The sequence below is a fragment of the Pipra filicauda genome, unplaced genomic scaffold (genome assembly GCF_003945595.2).
Source record: "Pipra filicauda isolate LSUMZ 115617 unplaced genomic scaffold, ASM394559v2 scaffold598_size243975_pilon, whole genome shotgun sequence".
NCBI classification, from domain to species: domain Eukaryota; kingdom Metazoa; phylum Chordata; class Aves; order Passeriformes; family Pipridae; genus Pipra; species Pipra filicauda.
Genome location: NW_024104751.1, coordinates 25,944 through 47,256, shown reverse-complemented (window position 1 = coordinate 47,256; position 21,313 = coordinate 25,944). Strand labels below are relative to the sequence as shown.

The following is a 21,313-nucleotide window of genomic DNA, read 5'->3' as shown; positions in this document are numbered from 1 at the left end:
CTGAGAAGAAACCAGCTTGGTCAGAGGCTCAGAAGGAAATTATTTCAGATTCACAAAACCTATGGATTGCTTGGAAAGAGAGATGAGCACTACAAATCACATTTTCTAAAAAGGTGCCAGAACTCCTACTATTCCACCTCAGACTTACCTTGGGCATTGTAAACCAACATCTTGGCTCAGCAAACTACTCTCCCTCAATGAAAAAGTCTCACATTGTGGGGGTGGGGATTAAAAAATTGTTAAAAAAATAAAATCACAGGCTCTACACAGTGTAGCTTAGAACCACCCATGGATTAGAAACTTGCATGGACTCTTATCATGCCCCTACCCAGCTCTCTGAAGACTTGGCTTGACTTGCAAGGTATTTAGTTTTCACTTCTATCTTCTTCACTTTCAGTTATGTCTGAAGGTCAGACATAATCTCTTTTGTCATCCCACGACCACATATCAGACAAAGAGATCCTTGGCCTTAGAAAATATATAAAAGAATCTGAAATTTCCTCCAGGTGTCATGAACTGACAGCTGTTTTCCTACAAACACCCTCAGTACATTCTGCATGGAACACCCCAGTGCAGACACAAGGCCACGTGCCTGGGAGAAAAAAAAGACAAAGGCAGAAGTACTTACCACGAGGACAGCGCTCAACCGGTCACTTTGGACCTGCTGCACTTGGATGCAGGGCCCTGGCACCTGCAACCTCGAGCCACTGGGAACGTTCCCAGCATCACCATTTGGGATGCTGCTGTTACCAGGCCCGAGACCTACAGATGCCCTGTACAAGTAGGTGTGAGTGAGTTTACCCACACCAGTGACCTCCAGCATGTCCGGTGGGAGGTGGGAGCTGGGCAGCATGTGCACGCTGTAGCAATATTTTTTATAATCATCAGCTGGGCAGCAGCAGCCACAGCAGCAGCAAGTCCGGCAGCGGCAGAGCCGCACAGCGGCGAGGAAGAGGAGGAACGCCGCAAAGATGAAGGAGACACAGGCGAGGGAAATGATCAAGTAGATGTTTGTAGCGTTGAGCAGCGGCACCCGTTCCCCGCTGTCATCGAAGTCGGGCAGTGCCTGGGGCAGGGTGTCGGCCAGCAGGATGCCCACGGTCACGGTGGAGGAGAGCGGAGGGTCCCCGTGGTCCCGCACCACCACAACCACCTTGTGCTTGAGGAAGTCGGTGGAGCGCATGGAGCGCGTGGTGCGCAGCTCGCCCGTGTGCGGGGACAGCTGGAACAGGGTGGAGTCAGAGGCCTGGGCCAGGTGATAGGAAAGCCAAGCGTTCTGAGCGTTGTCCTCGTCATCCGCCACCACTTTGGTCACCAGGTAGTCCTCGTCAGCCAGGCGGGGCACAACCTCCACGGCTATGGAGCCGTTCTGGCTGGTGGGGTACAGGATGGCTGGGGCATTGTCATTCTGGTCTGAGATGTAAACATTCACTGTTATGGCAGCACTCAAGGCCGGTGACCCGTTGTCCTTGGCTTCCACTTGGAAATAGAAGCTCTTAAGCTGCTCAAAGTCAAAGGCACGTTTTGCATAGATGCTCCCATTGGCCAAGTTCACAGACAGAAAGCTGGTCAGGGCACTGCCTGCAACTGTGGAATTCCTGAGCATGTAAGAAACCCGTCCATTCTCCCCTATATCAGGGTCAGACGCCGAGACCTGGTAGATAAAAGCACCAAGTGGATTGTTCTCCTCCACAAACACATCAAATGCGTCAGCGCTGAAGACAGGAGGGTTATCATTCACGTCAGAAATCTGCACCCAAACTGTCTTCTGAGTGGTGATGGGTGGAGAACCCAAGTCTGTGGCAGTAATGGTGATGTTGTACTCACTGATCAGTTCTCGGTCCAGAACCTCACTGGTGACAAGTCTGTAGTAGTTTTGAAGGGAAGGCTTTAACTGGAAGGGAAGGTTTTCAGGGATCTGGCAGGTTACTTTCCCATTCTCCCCAGGGTCCTTATCCAAAATACTCAGCAGAGCTATCACCGTGCCAGGAACAGCATCCTCAGGAATGGGACTGGAAAGGGATGTAATTGTAATCTCTGGGCCGTGGTTGTTCACATCAGTGATTTCCACCAGCAGCTTAGCTGTGCTGGACATGCCAAATGCCCCATTATCCCTTGCCTCAATAAGCATCTCGAGAAGGGGTCTCTGAACAGCTAAAACGCCATTGACTGTCACCTCCCCGGTGTGTGGGTGAATTAAGAACATGCGCTGTAAGTCAGCAGAAGTCGTATTGCTAAATGAATACCTGATCTCTCCATTTGGACCCTCATCCAAGTCCGTGGCGTGCACTTGGACTACCAAAGTGCCACTGGGGGAGTTTTCCAAGATACTCGCCCTGTAGACCGAGTGCTCAAATTCTGGTGCATTGTCATTGGTATCCAGCACAGTCACAATTACCGGGACATCGCCGGACTTTGGAGGGTTCCCACCATCTTTGGCTGTAAGCACAAGTCTGTGAGTGGCTTGCTGCTCCCTGTCTAAGGCTTTCTTCAGCACCAGTTCAGGATATTTACTCCCGTCCCCGCGTATCTGCATTTCCAAATGGAAATGTTCGTCGGGGCTCAGAGTATAATTCTGGACACCGTTAGCACCTTCATCAAGATCTTGGGCATTGGGCAGTGTAAACCGTGCCCCAGGTGACAGGAACTCAGGCACGCTTATATGATATTCACTTAGGGGAAAGCTGGGGGAGTTGTCATTTATGTCCAAGACTTTAAATTCCATCCTATAAAGCTCTAGAGGGTTTTCTAACACGAGTTCATAATTCAGGAGACAGACAGACTTTAATTCACAAAGCTGCTCCCTGTCTATGGGCTCGTTAACAGTCAAAGCCCCCGTGCTGGCATTTATATTAAAATATTGCTTACTTGAACCGGTGATCATGCGAAATTTCCGAGCTGAAAGTGTAGCTGCATCTATTCCCAAATCCTTCGCTATGTTCCCAACAGACGCTCCACGCTCTGTTTCCTCGGCGATGGAATACACTATTTGCCCGTCCGCGGTGCAGCAAATAAGGCAGAAGACCATTAAATAGCCCCGCATGCTTCCTCCCCTGGCTCAGCTCCCCGCAGACCGGCTCAGCAGGAACATAATCCAGAATTTCAGCGAACACCCCCCCAAGTTCCCGGCGGGAGGCGGCGAAGGCGAGAAGTTCTCTGCAAGCGCGGGAGGCTCCGCGGCGGCTCCGCTCCCCCCCCGCGCCGGGCCGGCGGCTGCCGTGCGGGGAGAGGCGGCAGCTCCGCAGCGCTGCGCCCGCCGCTCGCTGTGCCCGGCGCGCCGGCCCCGCTCGGTTCTTAGACGGGCAGCGGCGGCGACGCCACCCAGAGGCCGCGGCGACACCTGCGCCACCGGGGGAAGGGGCCGCGCTCCCCCCGCCGCCGCTGTCCCGCCGGCCGGCGGCTGCTTCTCCTCCTCCCCCCCCCGCTCCTCTTCCTTCCCCTGCTTTTTAACGCCCCGACGGAGACGCGGGTGAGGGGAGCAGGGGGAGTGGGGGGTCGTCCGAGCCCCCGAGTGCGCGTCATGGATGCGTTTCCGTGAAGAGATGCAGAGCAGACCCCCCCCGCCCCGTCCTCCCTCGCTGCGGTCCTTGCGGGAGAGGCAGCGAGAGGATGCGCTGTCAGAGCACCGCGCTGGAAGGGAAAGGCGGATGAGAAGTGACAGGCATCGGCTAAACATGGGTCAACACAGCCCAGGCACGCTCCGGCTGAGCACAACATTTCCCAGAGGGGTTCTAAGAGCACAATTAAAGGAGGCAGTCGACTCTACCCCTGTTAAACTTCAGGAGGAAAAAAAAAGAAAAAACGGAGAGAGGGTGAGGAGAAAAAAGAAAAAAAAAAAAAAAGGAAAAAGTCTCTTTCCTGCTTCACCTTCTGGACAAGGTAAATTAACACGGATTATTGGAGAGAAAGATCTCTGCTGTGACAGTCAGATCACCCCCAGCCACAGACGAGCTCCCATCCAGCCCGCCAAAGCAGGATGAGGATGGCTCGGGTGGCGGGGGGAAATGGGAGGCTGCAGCAGTCTTTACTTGTAAAGAAGTAAATATCGGTGCCAGAGAGATCTTGCACTTAGGGCATGCCCAGGAATTGTGGGGAAAGATGAGCTGGTACCACACAGAGACTGCAGATGATGACTCTCTGCTCCCCCGACTTTCCGCATGCAGGGCACGGTTCCCAACTACCCCCCAACGCAGGTGGCAGAAGGCATAAAATATTTCCAAATATCCTCCTGGAACGATTTTAAGCAGCAGCTTATACAGATGGGCCCCAAGCCCTGGCAGCACCTCCAACCTCCTCTGTTCTGTTTCCAGCTTCCTTCTGATCGAGGAAAAGCAAGAGGCTATAAATGTGTGACAAGGACAGATCTTAACCCTTTCACGGGGTTTCTTTATGCAGCTGAGCATTGCCGGGCAAGTGAAACAGAACACTTCAATTACACATAGCATCAAAACCTTTCAAAGCAGGAGAAAATCTGGAGCACAGCCAAAAGTTGTACATTAAATTTAAAAAAAAAAAAATAATCAATACATCTGTTTGCATCTTCACAACTCAGCAAAAACCTCCCGGTCAGGTTCCTATCCTGCCCACACTGAAGCAAGTCTTGGTCAGCTCCAGCATAACTGTCTGTGGCTATTATAACTTTTAACTCCAGTAGGTTCTGGCAGTACCTGAATGTTGCATTTTATTTCCACTGCGTTGATGTTACAACACCCCTTACAGCTCCAGGGGAAGCCTTTGCAGGGGGAGGAGAGGGAGGAAGGGGGGGGCCGGGTGCTGAGATTTGGAGCTGCAGGGCTGCTGTGCATCCACACAGGTCACAAATTTGTTCAAAAACCATTGCACACGGTATACAATGTAAGTACTCATGGTATGCTGTTTAACCCCTTTTTTTTTCCTGATTGCTGACTGCAGAAACCCCCAATTCCCACCTAGTCACCACAGAATTGTCATCCAGACTCTCTCCACTCCAAATCTGCCCTAAATTCCTCTTCTGCCAAGATATGATGTCATCTACAATACCTGAAAAGTTGCTGGGTTTACTGCTGTGTAGTGAAGCAGTCATTATAAACACCCTGAATCAATGCAATAACACCTAAAAAAGTCACAGGAAAGACTGATATATTTCCCTTAACATTGTCTTGCAGCAAGAATAAATCCACCTGCCCAGAAAGGCCAGGACAGCCACGTGGTGATACCTCAGGTGCACACAGAGATAAAACACACAGGCTCCACTCACCCATCAGTCACTCGGTTTACAGTGAAGAAACACAACAATTTTGGGCCCAACATCCTCCTTTTGAACAGACAAACCCCCTCAAAGGCAGATTTTCCTTAAATGTAACATCAAAATGACAAGCTGCTGTTATGCATACCGGTGCCCAAAATACCAGCAGTGCCGGCAGAAACTGATTAATGAATGCCCCAAAATCAAAGTAATTGCACATTTACTTCTTTCCAAGGTGTACTCACCTTCCGAGAAGTATCTGGCAGCCTACAATGATATTAGTCTTTATTCTATTCATTTACTACTCATTAACCATGAAATAAATTCTTCATCTTTCTGCTACATCTCTAAGTTCACAGCATTGCCCAATGCTGTTTACAGGGCTCCAAGAGAGCCTTCAATTTGCTTTGGTTTTAACAACATTTTTAAAGCTTACCACCCTGCTTTAGTATTTTGGCATCCCTTGTCCTTTTGTCCTTTTCCACTGTGGACAGCGATGTGTCAGGCAGCTTCAGTGGTCAGAACAACTCCCACTCCATCTCAAAATCCAGATCCCACCACACTGCCTTCCCAATCCAGCATGGATGACTGCCTGATCCATCCACTGTTCAGGTAGACAGGTTTGGATCACAGTCAAGATCCAGTGCTTAGTAATACTAAATATCCAGGGCCAGTTACACTGCAGACACTCCTGCCAGGAAGGGAGTAACACTGTTGTGCCCCGGGCGCAGAATCCAGCCTTGCCCTCTGTGCAAAGCCACTGCTCTGCTCAACAGAATCCCAGGCATGTTCCTCCCTGCCTGTTCGAGCTTTCCCTTCCACATTCAGCTGCCCCGATGGTGCCTTTACACTCAGTTTCTCTACTCACACTCTTTTTGGGCTGCCTTTCCACCTAATTCTTCTTTTCAAGGTCTCCAATCTCACAGGGCTCCTCTCCATCTCAAGTCACTTGTTGTTGTATTAATGTACTCAGTTGTATTAATGCATTAATGTATCTTTTGTTGTATTAATGTACTCAGTTGCATTCAACGACTTTAATGTAGACACTTCTCTTGTAATCAGAGTGGATAATGTAAGCCCTGTTTAAAACTCCCCGTCTCTGATTTCACGTGTGCCTTCAGTTTGCCATATCCAAAATATTCCCTATTCCCTTCCCTGGGGTTGACCAATTCTTAAAGCCAGTGTGACATGACTCACTAAGGAATTCAGCTTTCTCTGATCCCAAGAGCGTGGTCCTGGACCTCTGAGGTCTCATTCACTGCTACACGACCCCTCATCGTGTCTCACTCCCCGATGTGTTCATAGAGCTCTTCCTCCACCCGACAGGCAGCTGCAGTGCTGCACTTACACCGCCTCAGAGCCCTGAACATCCTTTCCGTATCCTTTCTCCCTCCCCATCTCACATTTTCAGCCAATCCGCCCCTTTTTTCCTGCAATAAGACATCACTAGTCCAGCCCTGCATGTTGTGCTCGGATCAACAGTGGCTGCCACAAAGAACTGCTAAGCCAGCAAAGGCAAAAATCTAAAGGCGAATAGTAAAACCGGGTCACGTCGGGGCTGTGGAGCACACGGCCGCCCCACACGAAGGGACACTCGTGTTTGAACGTCATCCTTACGTCGGAGATGATTTTAAGGCGCAGTTTCCGCGGGGAATCCGTCAGAGGCGGTGCCTTCGAGGGAGGTTTGCAGGACACGTCCCGCTCGGTACCGGGGCCTGGGAAAATCCCAAGGACGCCCGTTGATACTGAATTAGGACACTGCGCTTCTGCTGAAGACGGCAGAAGAGGCTGAATCCGTTCGGGGGAGCAGACGGAGCGACAGCCCTGTGGTTTTTCCTCCGAGGGGAACCGATGGCCGCAGCAGCTGTCCCCGGACCCACCGGCAGCCCCTGCTCTCATCTCCGCCTGGAAGATGAGAGCTCGCACAGCGATGGGAGCCCGACAGTAAATAGGGTCTGCCCGCGGACTGAGGACGGCCGGAGTTATTCCTCGGACCGAGTCGAAATCGCCAGCGCGGAGCCACCGACGCAAGTGCAGGGACCCCGCTACCGCCTCTCACATGGGGACAGACACGAGAGGAAAGACGGGGGTACCGCGGCGACCCGAAACACCGGGCTCCTCCTGATCGGGACGTGTGGCAGGCAGTCCACGCTATCGCCCGTAGGAGTCCCCCTCTGCCCCTCGGGGCTCCCTTTCAGCCCCGCGCTTCTCCCGGTAGACGGGACGGACGGAACTGCGGGCAGCAACGCCAGGCTGACCCGCTCTTTCCCCGGCAGCTCCGAGCCCCTCTCCGCCAAGGCAGGCTGTGCCTGCCGGCAAAGTGGGCGGAGATGTCAGGATGCCCTTCAAAAAGCCACGGGAGCTCGCAGCTGCTCCGCGGGGACAACGGGAGCGGAGATGACTTTTAGCCATCCGGAGCCTGGGAGAACAATCTCGTAGGCAGAGGATTTCTGGAATTCAGCGAACCCTACGAAAATCCTCATTACACATATCAAGCTACAGAAATACGGACTCACAACGTGCTATTCAGCGTATCGCAGGCAAGAACTTGTCTCTCTAACGCGAGGGTACAGATCGATCTAGTGACTCCCAGTCAGAGACCACTGGACTTGGCGGCAGACACCGGGGAGGAATGGTCTAGTCCTGCTCGTGCGGCGGAGCAGCTCCGAGCCGAGCACGCGGCGTCTACAGCAACTCCTCCGGCAGCCGTGCCGGGCATTTCCCTGCCTGTAAAACCATCAGTTCTGAGGCTGCAAAACAACCTCCGGCCACCACGGCGGGCGAGCGCTGCAGCCGCTGCTCCTCCGCCTCTCCCGCTTCCCGGAGCCGCCCGGGGAAGCGCTCGGCAGCGCTCCCGAGCCGTGCCTCCGCTGCCAGGATTGCAGCGTGCCTGGTAACGTCGCTGTTAATCAGCATCACTCTCCAAAACAATGTGCGGCGGGAAGAAGAGCCTGGGCTCGCAGCGACTGCCAACCCTGCGCGAAATTGGTATCGTTTATTCAAGGCACTGCTGGATATTCTAGAGCTTTCTGTTAACGACTCCTGCCCAGACTATGCCACGAAGCAAAAGCATCCACGAGCTGTTTCTAAAGTTGAGCTTGCCTTCTGTTTCTAAAAGAAATACTGAAATATTTCCTGACAGTGTGCGTCTATAATAAACCCCGATAAGATCTTCAATTCAATATTGCAGTCGGAGAAACCAAGAGGAACCGAAGGGAAACCAAATCCTTCCCTGCCCAAACAATCGGCATTAATCACCCTTAGTCATAACCCGAGGAAACCAGTCGCCTCCCACTCCCGTGGGCAAATGCTGATTTTCCATCTTCTTCTACAGAATGAGTTAAATCTGCTTATAAACTTAACCAGAAGTTTTTCCTTTAGAAGATCGCGGTTTGCTGCGAACCATCACATGGTCCTGCCTTCCATCACATTCAAGTGAATAAACGAAAGAAATTGGTAGTTCTGTAGCACTGGGATAAACCTCGCTACTCACAAGTGAAGGCAGTTCACCGCATACTTAAGAGGTGATGACTCAGTCCCCTTAAGCACGTCAGCAACCGGACATGATCAAAGGAGACTAAATAAACAATCCCCAGCAAATACACAAAGAACTCAAAGGCGGTACCAAGTGATCTAAAACAGATGCGAGAAGGAAAGAGGAAATCGTGGGGCACATTTAAACACTTTTCTATGATCAACGGGAGAGAACCCACTCCTACGATACTTCTCAAAAAGGATATGAAGTTTTCAACTTCCGCTGCTGTTTTTGGTGCATCTATAAACACCATCCTTGTAACAGAAACAATGGCAGAAACAACGATCTGCCGTTTTATTTCTCTAGTCCATGTCCTTCGTCTGAAGAGCTTCTATGAGTTCAAAACTCAATAAAGTATACGTTGTCAAAACATACATACTGTGTTAAAGATACTACTGTGTCTTAAAAATACGGTGGTTATACAAAAGGGAATCTTTGGCGAATTAAACTCGTAACACGAAAAGAAATTATATAAAAGTCCTGCTTGTTATTACCCTGACAGCTTTGCAGACTTGGTTTTATAAGCTATAGAGAAAATTAAATCGAAGACATCTTCATTTTTCCCCGTAAAAATTGTGTTCATTTTCTAACACCGAACAAGAAACACTAAATGTGACCCTAACGTCTCATCTCAAAGAGTGCTTTGAAGCCGGTCTAGATGAGAACAGGGTCGATTCAGCGCCAGCAGCGCATGGACAAGATCAGCTGCCTCGATAACGGCGTTCTAACCACCCGCTAATTCAGCAAGTGCTCTCCACGCAGGGTTACTGAGAAAACCAGTATCGAATGCGTGTTCTCTTGCTTTTTCTGCTCTGCTGCTGGGAGAACCAAAAGTTTTCAATCTACCATCCCTGGACCGTTCAACACCACACATAGAAACTCTCCCTTATAATTTTCCCTTAAACACTCTTCCTGCCTCTCTCCGCTCACACCAAATGCAGACTGTACTTTCCACAGCACGTTTTTGGGAGGGACAGGGTAGAAGAAACGCCATATCACTACAAAAACGTTAGGATCAGGTCGTGTGGAAAGGTCGGGGAGCACCCTCTCCCTCAAACAGTTTTCCATTTTTTCATAAAGCAGTCTGGTTTTCACTCCACTCCCCCACCGCACATTTTCACCGGATTTCCAGACGCAGACCAGTACTCACGACCTCGACCAACATTTCTTGCCCTCGCTCCAGCCCAAATTTATCCCCTCATGTATTTCAGCTTCTTAGGAGCGGCTTCTGAACAAATAAGCCCACGAGTGAGTCGACGCGCATACAAACACAATATTCATCAAACCAAGAGTAACCACACCTCCTTCAAGAATAGCTGCATTCAGCCTGAGGGAACATCCAAACGCCTCGGCAATTCCGGGAGGGTTCACAGGTTGAAACACAATTAAAACAGGGAAACAAAATATCCGCTAACTACCACCACTGCTATTTGACACCAAGTCGACGGTAAAAAAAAAATTACAACAAATATGATTAAAAATAACGTCCTACGAAAGATTAAAAAAAAAAAAGAGAGACGGCATGAAAATTTTGAAATTTTGAGAGGCCTTCAGGTAATCAAACAATGACATTTCAAAAGGCGAACACGCATGTCTAACGTGAATTATCAAGCCTACATTCAACAGCATCACAAAGCTAAGACTTCGTCTTAAATATTCAACCGCAGAAAAAGTGTTTTAATGCATCGAAGATCCATGAAAATTGTCACGTAAACAGAACAACCCAAGAGAGAACTAAAACACAAGATGGAGAAGACGCTTACCACGATTGAAGTAAGAGGAGAAAGAGATGGTCCCGTCCCAGCAGAACCGCTTTCTGAAGCGGGAGCGGGCGGCGGCGGGAAGTTGGGGCTGAAAACCATCAGGTCGCTCTTGGCCGCGCCGTCCGCCACGCACAGGCTCCGGCTGTGGCGCTGCGAGTACGACCAGCTGCCCACTTCGCTGGCGCACACCAGCGTCGTGGGCCCGGGCCCCGACAGCACGGCCGCCCGCGGCGCCCAGCGCGACGCCCCGTACAGCACCACGGCCAGCAGGAACAGGCTCGACACGCCGCAGATCGCCACCACCAGCCACACGTTCGTCGCCGCCGCCGCCGCCGCCGCCGGCCCAGAGCCGCTCTCGCCGCCCGCCAACGAGCGCGGCAGCAGCGACGACGAGCCCGCCGCCGCCGCCAGCGCCGCCTCGCCGCCCTCCACCAGCGACACGCTCAGCGTCGCCGTGGCCGAGCGCGCCGGCTCGCCGTGGTCCCGCACCACGATCACCAGCCTCTGCCGCGGCCCGTCCGCCTCCTCCAGCGCCCGCGCCGTGCTCACCTCGCCGCTGTACAGCCCCACGCGGAACAAGGCGCTCTTGCCCCGCGGCTCCCACAGCTCGTAGCGCAGCCACGCGTTGTAGCCCGAGTCCGCGTCCACCGCCCGGATCTTCGCCACCACCTGACCCGACGGAGAACCCCACGACGCCCACGCCCACAGCGTCCCCGCCTCCCCCGACACGGACCCGGCCTCCGACCCGCCGCCCGCCGCCGGCAGCAGCGCCGGCGCGTTGTCGTTCTCGTCCACCCCGAACAGCTGCACCGTCGCGTTGCCGCACAGCGACGGCTCCCCCGCGTCCACCGCACGCACCTCGAACTGCAGCACCTGCACCTCCTCGTAGTCCAGCGGCCGCAGCGCCCGCAACACGCCGCTCTCCGCCTCCACCGACACGTAGCTCGACGCCGCAACACCCCCCACCGAGCCCGACGTCCCCGACCCCCACGACCCCGACCCCCCGCCCAACGCGCCCTCCCACAACGAGTAGCTCACGCGCCCGTTGCCCGCCCCGTCCGGGTCCCGCGCCCACAGCCGCGCCAGCTCCGCGCCCGCCAAGTTGTTCTCCCGCGCCAGCACCGTGTACACCGCCTGCGCGAACGACGGCGCGTTGTCGTTCACGTCCGACACCGGCACGCGCAGCCCAACGCGGGCGCCCAGCGACGGAGAACCGCCGTCCTCCGCACGCACCTCCACCTCGTACTCCGACACCCGCTCCCGGTCCAGCAACTCCCGCAGCACCAGCGAGTACGACCCCGACAACGTCGCCTCCAGAACGAACGGACCCGACGGCCACACCCAGCACCGCACACGACCGTTCGACCCCGAGTCCCGGTCCCACACGCTCAGCAGGGCCACCACCGTCCCCAGCGACGCGTCCTCGGGCACCGGCACCGACAGCGACGTCACCCGCACCTCCGGCGCGTTGTCGTTCACGTCCAGCACCTCCAGCTCCACGCTGCAGTGACCCGACAGCGGGGGCGTCCCTTGGTCTCTCGCTTCTATACGGAAATCAAATATACTGACTTCTTCAAAGTCCAGAGCACCCGTCAGGTGAATCTCACCTGTCTTCGGATTCATGGAAATCACATCTCTTCCACTCGGCGGAATGAAGCTGGTTGCAGTGTAGGTCACTTCACTATTACTTCCTTCATCTGCATCTGTGGCGTTCACCCGTGCCACCAGCGTCCCCACTGAAGCGTTCTCTGGTAGTTGCACTTTATACACCGATTGGTTGAACTGGGGCGCGTTGTCGTTCGCATCCAGCACCGAGATCACCAGCTCCATCGTCCCTGTCAGAGATGGCCGGCCCCCGTCACTCGCCGTCAGCAACAACCGGTGCACCGGCATCGTCTCCCGGTCCAGAGGTTTCCTTAAAACAAGTTCGGGAACAATATTTCGCTCATTTGATTTTTGTAAATCCAAAGAGAAATGTTCGTTGGGACTCAGTGTGTAGGAGAGCTGCGCGTTCGCTCCAATATCTGCATCTGACGCGCCCTCCAGTGGGAAACGAGACCCCACCACAGACAATTCCGCGATGCTGATGTTTTTTCGGGCGGCGGGGAAGATGGGGGCATTGTCATTAATGTCGGTGACCTCCAGCTCCACGTGGAAGACGCGCAGCGGCCGCTCCAGCAGCACCTCCAGCCGCAGCGCGCACGGCGCGCTCTTGCCGCACAGCTCCTCCCGGTCCAGCCGCGAGCTCACCACCAGCGCCCCGCTCGCCCCGCTCACCTCCACGCTCGCCCGCCGGCCCCCAGGCACCAGCCGCAGCCGCCGCGCCTCCGCCTCGCCCGCCTCCAGACCCAGGTCCTGCGCCACACGGCCCACCACCGTCCCGGCCTTCGCTTCCTCCGGCACCGAGTACCGCCCCTGCCCCCAGCACAGCGCCCACGCCGCCTGCACCGCCACCAACACCGCACCCCACAAACACTCGCCCATCGCCGCCGCACACGACCAGTCCTTCCGACCCCGCACGGGCCCCGCACGGCTCCCGCCGCCGCCCGCACGCACCGGCTCCGCTGCCCGGCCCCAGCCGCCCCCCCGCGCTCACAGCCGGGCTCTCCGCCGCACCGCCAAGGAGCCGCCCACACGCCCTTCCTCAGCCTGCAGCGACACCGTGCGCTGCTCCGCCGCCTCACACGCTCCAAACAGCGCCCAAGCCTCTGCCCTGACACACGCATCTCCTCTGCCGGCTCCTCTCACCGTGCTGGTTTTTCTTTTACTTATTTTTCTTTATCGCCTGCTGTTTCCTTGCAAATATTTCTTTCTTTCCTTCTTCCCCTTTTCTCGTCTGACTTTCTTCTATTTTTTTCCTTCAGTTCCCTATACTGAATGGAGGCGGGAGGCGTTCTTTTCATGCTTTTTACCTCTTTGTATTCTGCTCTTCCCTCCTTCTCAAGTCTTCTTTCTTCATTTCCGTCTTTCTCGTTTTCCTCCTTTCCGTGTCGTGCCTTGTTCTTAATTTGTCTTCTCTCTCCATCCTTTTCTCTTCTTCAATCCCCCGGCAGTTCGCCCTTTGCCTGCGCTTCTGAGACCATCAAAGTCGGAGCCATCATCCCTAATTACGGGACGTCCGCTCCAGAGCGAGGTACTTTAACCGGGGCGGGGAGGCTGTAAGGGACCGACTCCGCTCGGTGCGTGCTGCTCAGGTCCTTTATAGTCTCTTCTGTTCTTCCATTCTTCCGTTCTTTCTTTCTTTCTGGATGGCTTTGGACTTGCATGGATTTCTTCCTTCCATTTAAATTTCTTTCATTTCCTTATGCTTTTTTCTTTTTCTCTTGCCTTTTCTTTCTTTCCTTGTTCACCTTCCCCGCGTCTTCTCTTCCCTGCTCTTAGATTCGCTGCTGGTTTTTTCTTCACCTCTTCTTCCATTTCCATCTTAGTCTCTATATTGTTATTTTCTTCCTCTACCAAAATACTTCCAAATGTGTACATCATGCTCACAACGAAGGACGTGCCTTTCTGAAAGGGCTCTCATTCTTCTCTTTGCCACAATTCCTCATATTCATTTTTTTTTTTTAATTTCTTTTTTTTCCCCCCGACATTCTCCCCACTGGAACAGAAGCCCAAACCCCAGCTAAGGGGACATATAATTGAAAAAAATGCATCAAAGTTTACAAATAACCCCAGGGAATTTCTCAGTTGAGAAATCGAACCTATTACAGCCCAGCACACCAATCCTTCAGGAATGCTGCAAAAAGCACTGGGCAACCACAGCTGCTCAGAACTCCTTGATGAAGAGCTAGAGCTGTTCTTCATGACTCATGTTCTACCTGCACAGCCAACAAAATGCCACCAAGATAACACCACGGCATTGCCACTGAGAACATCTGCTGCATGCACGACACAGCTACTCCAACAAATCCATTAAGGTCACTTCTCCATGTGTCCTTGCTTCCACCTGCTCACCCTGTGCCAGGCAGCAGCAGAAAGGGAATGAGAGCTGGTAGTGGTGCTCCAAACCTACAGGCATTTCAATCCAGGCAACATTCAGCCAATCCAACAGGAAGACACCACAGCTGAACAGGAACCAAAGTTCACCTGTCTCTCACACACAGCCTCTACAGGTACCTGTTGCCTCAATGGTGTCATTTTCAGAAAAAGAAGCATTTTCAGAACAGGAAAACTGGGTTTAAGGGACATTTTCCCTTAATAATATGAGTAACTTTGGGGGATGCTGTACAGAAAAAACATACATTCACTAAGAGCTTGGAAATTACAGAAGAGCGTGTAGTGCTCCCTTTTGCACTTTTATCACAGGGGAAGCAGGAGGGACACCTGAACATCAGTGACATTCTCTCAACAGCAAACTCAGCTCAGGAGAGTAGAAAAACCTTCCCTGAGGCTGATGGATTACTGTTCAAGCACCTGCCACCTGATAGCTGCCAATATTCTGCTGTCTGCATGTCATCCACAGTTATCAACACATTGCCAATGTGAGAGAAGAAAAAAGGGTCAACGTTCTCACTCAGAGAAGAGGGAGGAGGAGGAGGAGGAGAAAACAAAGGGACCCATCCCACTGTACTGAAATGCCAGGCTTGACAATATCTTGAATACAGAGACAACTTCTTCCCTTCCCTAGCAACACCAAGACTACAGAAATGACTCAGGCAACATTCTGAGAAAGCTGGTACAATGATACAAGTTTCAAAAAGTTTTTGTTTGACCAACAACATTCCACAACAAAGAAAAGCAATTAAAGGCATATGCCTGCCATATGGCAGGTAACTTTAGAAGCAGTAACACCACAGAAAACAACAGAGCACAAGGAGATGCAGAGGTACTGGAGCTCCTGAGAGGATCCCAGGACAGCAGCCTTGTGTGCCAGGCCTTTCCTCAGGGTTTTCTATGGGCATCTCCTATCCTGTGCCATGGGAAATGAGATCTCCACATCTAAGCAGGCATTCTCCAATTCCTCCCCAATAACACAGACCGTGTCCTACCCAGCATCTCCATTTCCCTCAGACAACACTCCTCCCCACTCAAACTCACCCTCTCCATGACACAGGCCCAGGCCCTACTTGGAGCCATTCATAGGATCACTGCCAAGATAGCAAACATTGCTCAACTCCAGCAACAGGTCCCATCTGTAAAGCCCACTTTGCATATGATTCAGGCCTTAGCACCTCTTCATCTTCCCTCATGATCACCACAAAGGAAATATGAAGTATGTAAATACCACACAGCATCGGGCTGTGTCTTCCCAGCACCTGATCTTCACCAGGAATGCTTTGCTCCTTTTCAGCAATCTCACATGGACATAGCTCAGAGCTGCACATGACAGTTCTTACAGATTCTGTGATTAGAACTCTGATAGGGATCAGAACAGGACTGGGAGCAGTCCCCATGGATTTTGTTCTTCAAGAGAACCATATCAAATGCCAAAGCGCAAGTGGTCTCACAAGACCAACTGAGGCAAATTATATCACAAAAAAACAGAGCTGGGATGCTCTGCACGGTTTGATGTTTACCTGCACATATCAGAATGAGCCATGTCTGACAACAGGACACACCACCTCTACCACGTTCAACTGCACAAGGAGGGGAAGTCCAGTGCACAAAGATTTCACCCACCACCTCATTACACGCTCTGGGATAAGAACCAAAAAGCACAACAGCATAACAGATTGTATCAACTGTGTAGGAAAAATTGGCTTGGGTTTTGTTGGGAGAGGTGATTCTCTGGATTGTTTGTTTTCTTTTTTAAAAAATTATTTCCACGGCTTTTGAAATTATGCTGTTGTTGATATAAGTTTTGCTACAACATCAAAAGACTCAAGCATGTTTCATGCTACTTTTCTGGCTAGTAAAGTACATCCACAACCCAGGGAACAAAGAAAGCAGGAGAAGAAAATTTCACTTCCTAGCACTTCATCTTGGAGAACACGCCTCTCTCTGAACACATTACAATGCTAAGGAGAGCAACAAGATACTCAGGAAGAGACCATAAGAAAGGTTCACCACATCTTCCCAAGTTTCATAATGACTCTAGTGGTAGAACCAAATCGGACAGCTTATATTTCCACAGGCAGACAAAACCCTGAAGTCACAATTTTCACCTTGCATAACAGCAGAATCAAAGAGGAGGTAGTCAATTTTCAATAACAAACAACACCCAAACTGTTCAAGACTGTCGAGCAGTGCCTGGAGAAATGTTGAAGCATTCCCTTCCCACAACACCTTTTTGGAAACAAGCAGTCCATCAGACAACATTCAACACTGCATCTCACCAGCTCTTACATACACACGGCCTACATAAGGAAGGCAGCAGCAGCAGCAAAAGGAACTGTCTCTGGTGGAAGGTGTTCATAACTCCAAAGGACATTGTGGACATTTCCATTTTCACACACTCTCTCATGACCAGGGAGGTCTCCCACTCCAGACCCTTAGAGTCTGGAAAAGATCCTCAGCAAGAATGCTCTGTTCCACTCCTGCCTCACCATAACCCTTTCCTCTAGGAATCCTCTGCTCCCCACTGAGACAGAAGATGAGGACAGAAAAAAACCCACATGTGATACCACCACGGTCAGCAGTCAGCAAAGGCAATAAGGAAGAAGGCAGTACATAGGGCCTGGGGACTGACACCACCACAGCCTGTCCTGCACACCAAGCTCGGGTGCAAATGCTACACATCAGCAAGTTCTGTCTCCAAAACTCAAACGTCGAGGCAACACAGGTCAACTCTCATCACAATCAGCAGTGATTTCATTCTATGGAAGAATAATTCATATCCACAGCAGCAAATCTCTGCTGCGAACCCCAAGGAGTTACCGCGATACCTCTATCGGATACAGATGAAAATGTACAATTAACATATTTAAGCACCTGTAAAGCAACCACTCCCACAATCCAGGGGCGCGGAGCCCGGAGCCCAACAAGGCTGGCCCAGGGGGCGGGAGAGAAGGGGCAGAGGGAGGAGGGAATAAGTAGACAAGAGCAAGGGATTGTCACTGACCGTATCGAGGAGAGAGGGAGGCTCCGGCTGCGTGTCCTTGGCCGCGGCGCCGGGCGGCGGCGGGAAGTTGGGGCTGAAAACCATCAGGTCGCTCTTGGCCGCGCCGTCCGCCACGCACAGGCTCCGGCTGTGGCGCTGCGAGTACGACCAGCTGCCCACTTCGCTGGCGCACACCAGCGTCGTGGGCCCGGGCCCCGACAGCACGGCCGCCCGCGGCGCCCAGCGCGACGCCCCGTACAGCACCACGGCCAGCAGGAACAGGCTCGACACGCCGCAGATCGCCACCACCAGCCACACGTTCGTCGCCGCCGCCGCCGCCGCCGCCGGCCCAGAGCCGCTCTCGCCGCCCGCCAACGAGCGCGGCAGCAGCGACGACGAGCCCGCCGCCGCCGCCAGCGCCGCCTCGCCGCCCTCCACCAGCGACACGCTCAGCGTCGCCGTGGCCGAGCGCGCCGGCTCGCCGTGGTCCCGCACCACGATCACCAGCCTCTGCCGCGGCCCGTCCGCCTCCTCCAGCGCCCGCGCCGTGCTCACCTCGCCGCTGTACAGCCCCACGCGGAACAAGGCGCTCTTGCCCCGCGGCTCCCACAGCTCGTAGCGCAGCCACGCGTTGTAGCCCGAGTCCGCGTCCACCGCCCGGATCTTCGCCACCACCTGACCCGACGGCGAACCCCACGACGCCCACGCCCACAGCGTCCCCGCCTCCCCCGACACGGACCCGGCCTCCGACCCGCCGCCCGCCGCCGGCAGCAGCGCCGGCGCGTTGTCGTTCTCGTCCACCACGAACAGCTGCACCGTCGCGTTGCCGCACAGCGACGGCTCCCCCGCGTCCACCGCACGCACCTCGAACTGCAGCACCTGCACCTCCTCGTAGTCCAGCGGCTGCAGCGCCCGCAACACGCCGCTCTCCGCCTCCACCGACACGTAGCTCGACGCCGCAACACCCCCCACCGAGCCCGACGTCCCCGACCCCCACGACCCCGACCCCCCGCCCAACGCGCCCTCCCACAACGAGTAGCTCACGCGCCCGTTGCCCGCCTCGTCCGGGTCCCGCGCCCACAGCCGCGCCAGCTCCGCGCCCGCCAAGTTGTTCTCCCGCGCCAGCACCGTGTACACCGCCTGCGCGAACGACGGCGCGTTGTCGTTCACGTCCGACACCGGCACACGCAGCCCAACGCGGCCGCCCAGCGACGGAGAACCGCCGTCCTCCGCACGCACCTCCACCTCGTACTCCGACACCCGCTCCCGGTCCAGCAACTCCCGCAGCACCAGCGAGTACGACCCCGACAACGTCGCCTCCAGAACGAACGGACCCGACGGCCACACCCAGCACCGCACACGACCGTTCGACCCCGAGTCCCGGTCCCACACGCTCAGCAGGGCCACCACCGTCCCCAGCGACGCGTCCTCCGACACCGGCACCGACAGCGACGTCACCCGCACCTCCGGCGCGTTGTCGTTCACGTCCAGCACCTCCAGCTCCACGCTGCAGTGACCCGATAGAGGGGCCGTCCCCTTGTCTGTTGCTTCTATTTGCAACTCATGTAAACGAACGTCCTCAAAGTCCAGGCTACCTGTCAGTCTGATCTCGCCCGCTTTTGGATCAATGGTGAATAGATTGCGATTATCCAAAGGAACAGAACTCAAGATGCTGTAAGAAAACTCTTTGTTAGTGCCCTCGTCCGCATCCGTGGCATTCAACCGCGCCACCACTGTCCCCACTGCAGCGCTTTCCTGCAGCTGCACTTTATACACTGACTGGTTGAACTGGGGCGCGTTGTCGTTCACGTCCAGCACCGAGATCACCAGTTCCATCGTCCCTGTCAGAGATGGCCGGCCCCCGTCACTCGCCGTCAGCAACAACCGGTGCACCGGTAACGTCTCGCGGTCCAGCGCTTTCCTAAGCACCAGGAACAAGGATTTCCTGTTTTCATCAGAAGATTTCACATCGAGCGTAAAGGGCTCGCTGGGGCTGAGTGTGTAGGAGAGCTGCGCGTTCGCTCCGATATCCGCATCAGACGCGCCCTCCAGCGGGAAACGAGACCCAGGAGACGCGTTCTCGGATAAACTGATGTTTTTTCGGGCGGCGGGGAAGATGGGGGCATTGTCATTAATGTCGGTGACCTCCAGCTCCACGTGGAAGACGCGCAGCGGCCGCTCCAGCAGCACCTCCAGCCGCAGCGCGCACGGCGCGCTCTTGCCGCACAGCTCCTCCCGGTCCAGCCGCGAGCTCACCACCAGCGCCCCGCTCGCCCCGCTCACCTCCACGCTCGCCCGCCGGCCCCCAGGCACCAGCCGCAGCCGCCGCGCCTCCGCCTCGCCCGCCTCCAGACCCAGGTCCTGCGCCACACGGCCCACCACCGTCCCGGCCTTCGCTTCCTCCGGCACCGAGTACCGCACCTGCCCCCAGCACAGCGCCCACGCCGCCTGCACCGCCACCACCCGCAACACCGCACCCCACAAACACTCGCCCATCGCCGCCGCACACGCCCAGTCCTTCCGACCCCGCACGGGCCCCGCACGGCTCCCGCCGCCGCCCGCACGCACCGGCTCCGCTGCCCGGCCCCAGCCGCCCCCCCGCGCTCACAGCCGGGCTCTCCGCCGCACCGCCAAGGAGCCGCCCACACGCCCTTCCTCAGCCTGCAGCGACACCGTGCGCTGCTCCGCCGCCTCACACGCTCCCACACAGCGCCCAAGCCTCTGCCTGACACACGCATCTCCTCTGACATGTCCCGCTCCCCTTCTCTTTCTTTTTCTCAGTCATTTTTCCTTATCGCTTGCTGTTCCCTTCCAAAAAATCCTTCATTTTTTCCTTCTTCGTCTTTCTTCTTTTTTCTTGCTACCTTCAGTTCTCTATTTTTTATCCTGTCTCCTTTCCCTTCTTATTTCTACTTTTCCCCTTAATACTCTTTTCTTTCCTCCTTCACTTTCTTCTCTTCTTTCCTTTTTTTCTTTTTCTTCGTCATTGCGCTGCCGTTCCCCATTCTTTACACCTTTTTCCCATTGCTTTTCATCCTCCTCTATTCATTAACTTCGCTGGAAGCTCCTCAGTTACCTCCAGTCCGTAGAGGAGATCATCAGATCGGAGCCATCATCTCTAAATACAGGGCATTAGAACCGCCGCACATCGGAGCCTTGTTGGGAACCACCTCCACTCAGAATCTACAGGTAATGTCGGTGAGTGATGGTCATTTCCTTTTTTAGTCTCCTTTATTATTCCATTCTGTTCTTCCTTTCTTTCTTGCTTTCGTTCTGGCTTTATTTTTCCTTGAATAAGCTCCCATCTTTCTTTATATTTTCTTATTTCCTTTCTGCATTCCTTTTTTATCCATTCCGGTGTCTCTCTCTTCTCTTTCCCTGTTCTCTTTCCTTATGTCTTTTTTTCTCCTTAACCCTATCCTGCGGTTTCCCCCCCTTCCTCTTATGTTTCCACCTTGTCTCTTCTCTTTTTGCCCGCTTTTCTAAAACATTTTCCAAGTGCTCACAATGAATAAGTCGATTGGGAATAGGTCTCCACCTTCTTTGCACTGATTTCTTCATATCCTTCCCTTTTTTCTCACCTTCTTTTCTCTTCTCCCTTTTGCTCTTCCTTTCTCTTTCTTTTCTTTCTTCCCTCACTGTGCCTTGTCGTTGTCTCCCCTCTCTTCTGCTTCCATCCTTGTATCTTCTGTTCAGCCTTTACCTTAACAAAATATTTTTAAAATACCTACAGCAATCCTGCCATAGGCATGGACATGTCCTTTCTTTGGCAACAGATCTCATTTCTCTTTCCTACCACCTTCCATCCCTCT

The 21,313-nt window shown here is 53.9% G+C and overlaps 1 protein-coding gene across 4 annotated transcripts in view; it reads right to left on the bottom strand.

Annotated features, from left to right (window-relative positions):
* Nucleotides 1-20,275, bottom strand: part of LOC113991383 (protocadherin alpha-C2-like) — a 97,670-nt gene extending 77,395 nt beyond the window's left edge. Inside the window, exon 1 of one of the 4 annotated variants that reach the window (XM_039387899.1) lies at nt 17,523-20,275. In XM_039387899.1, the coding sequence (XP_039243833.1) occupies nt 17,523-19,997 (2,475 nt within the window). In that variant the 5' untranslated portion in view covers nt 19,998-20,275. Of the gene's footprint in view, nt 1-628; nt 3,145-10,522; nt 13,804-17,522 lie in introns of those variants that run through there. The other 3 variants (XM_039387900.1, XM_039387898.1, XM_027727652.2) reach the window with 3 other exon arrangements.
* Between the last annotated feature and the right edge of the window lie 1,038 nt (nt 20,276-21,313).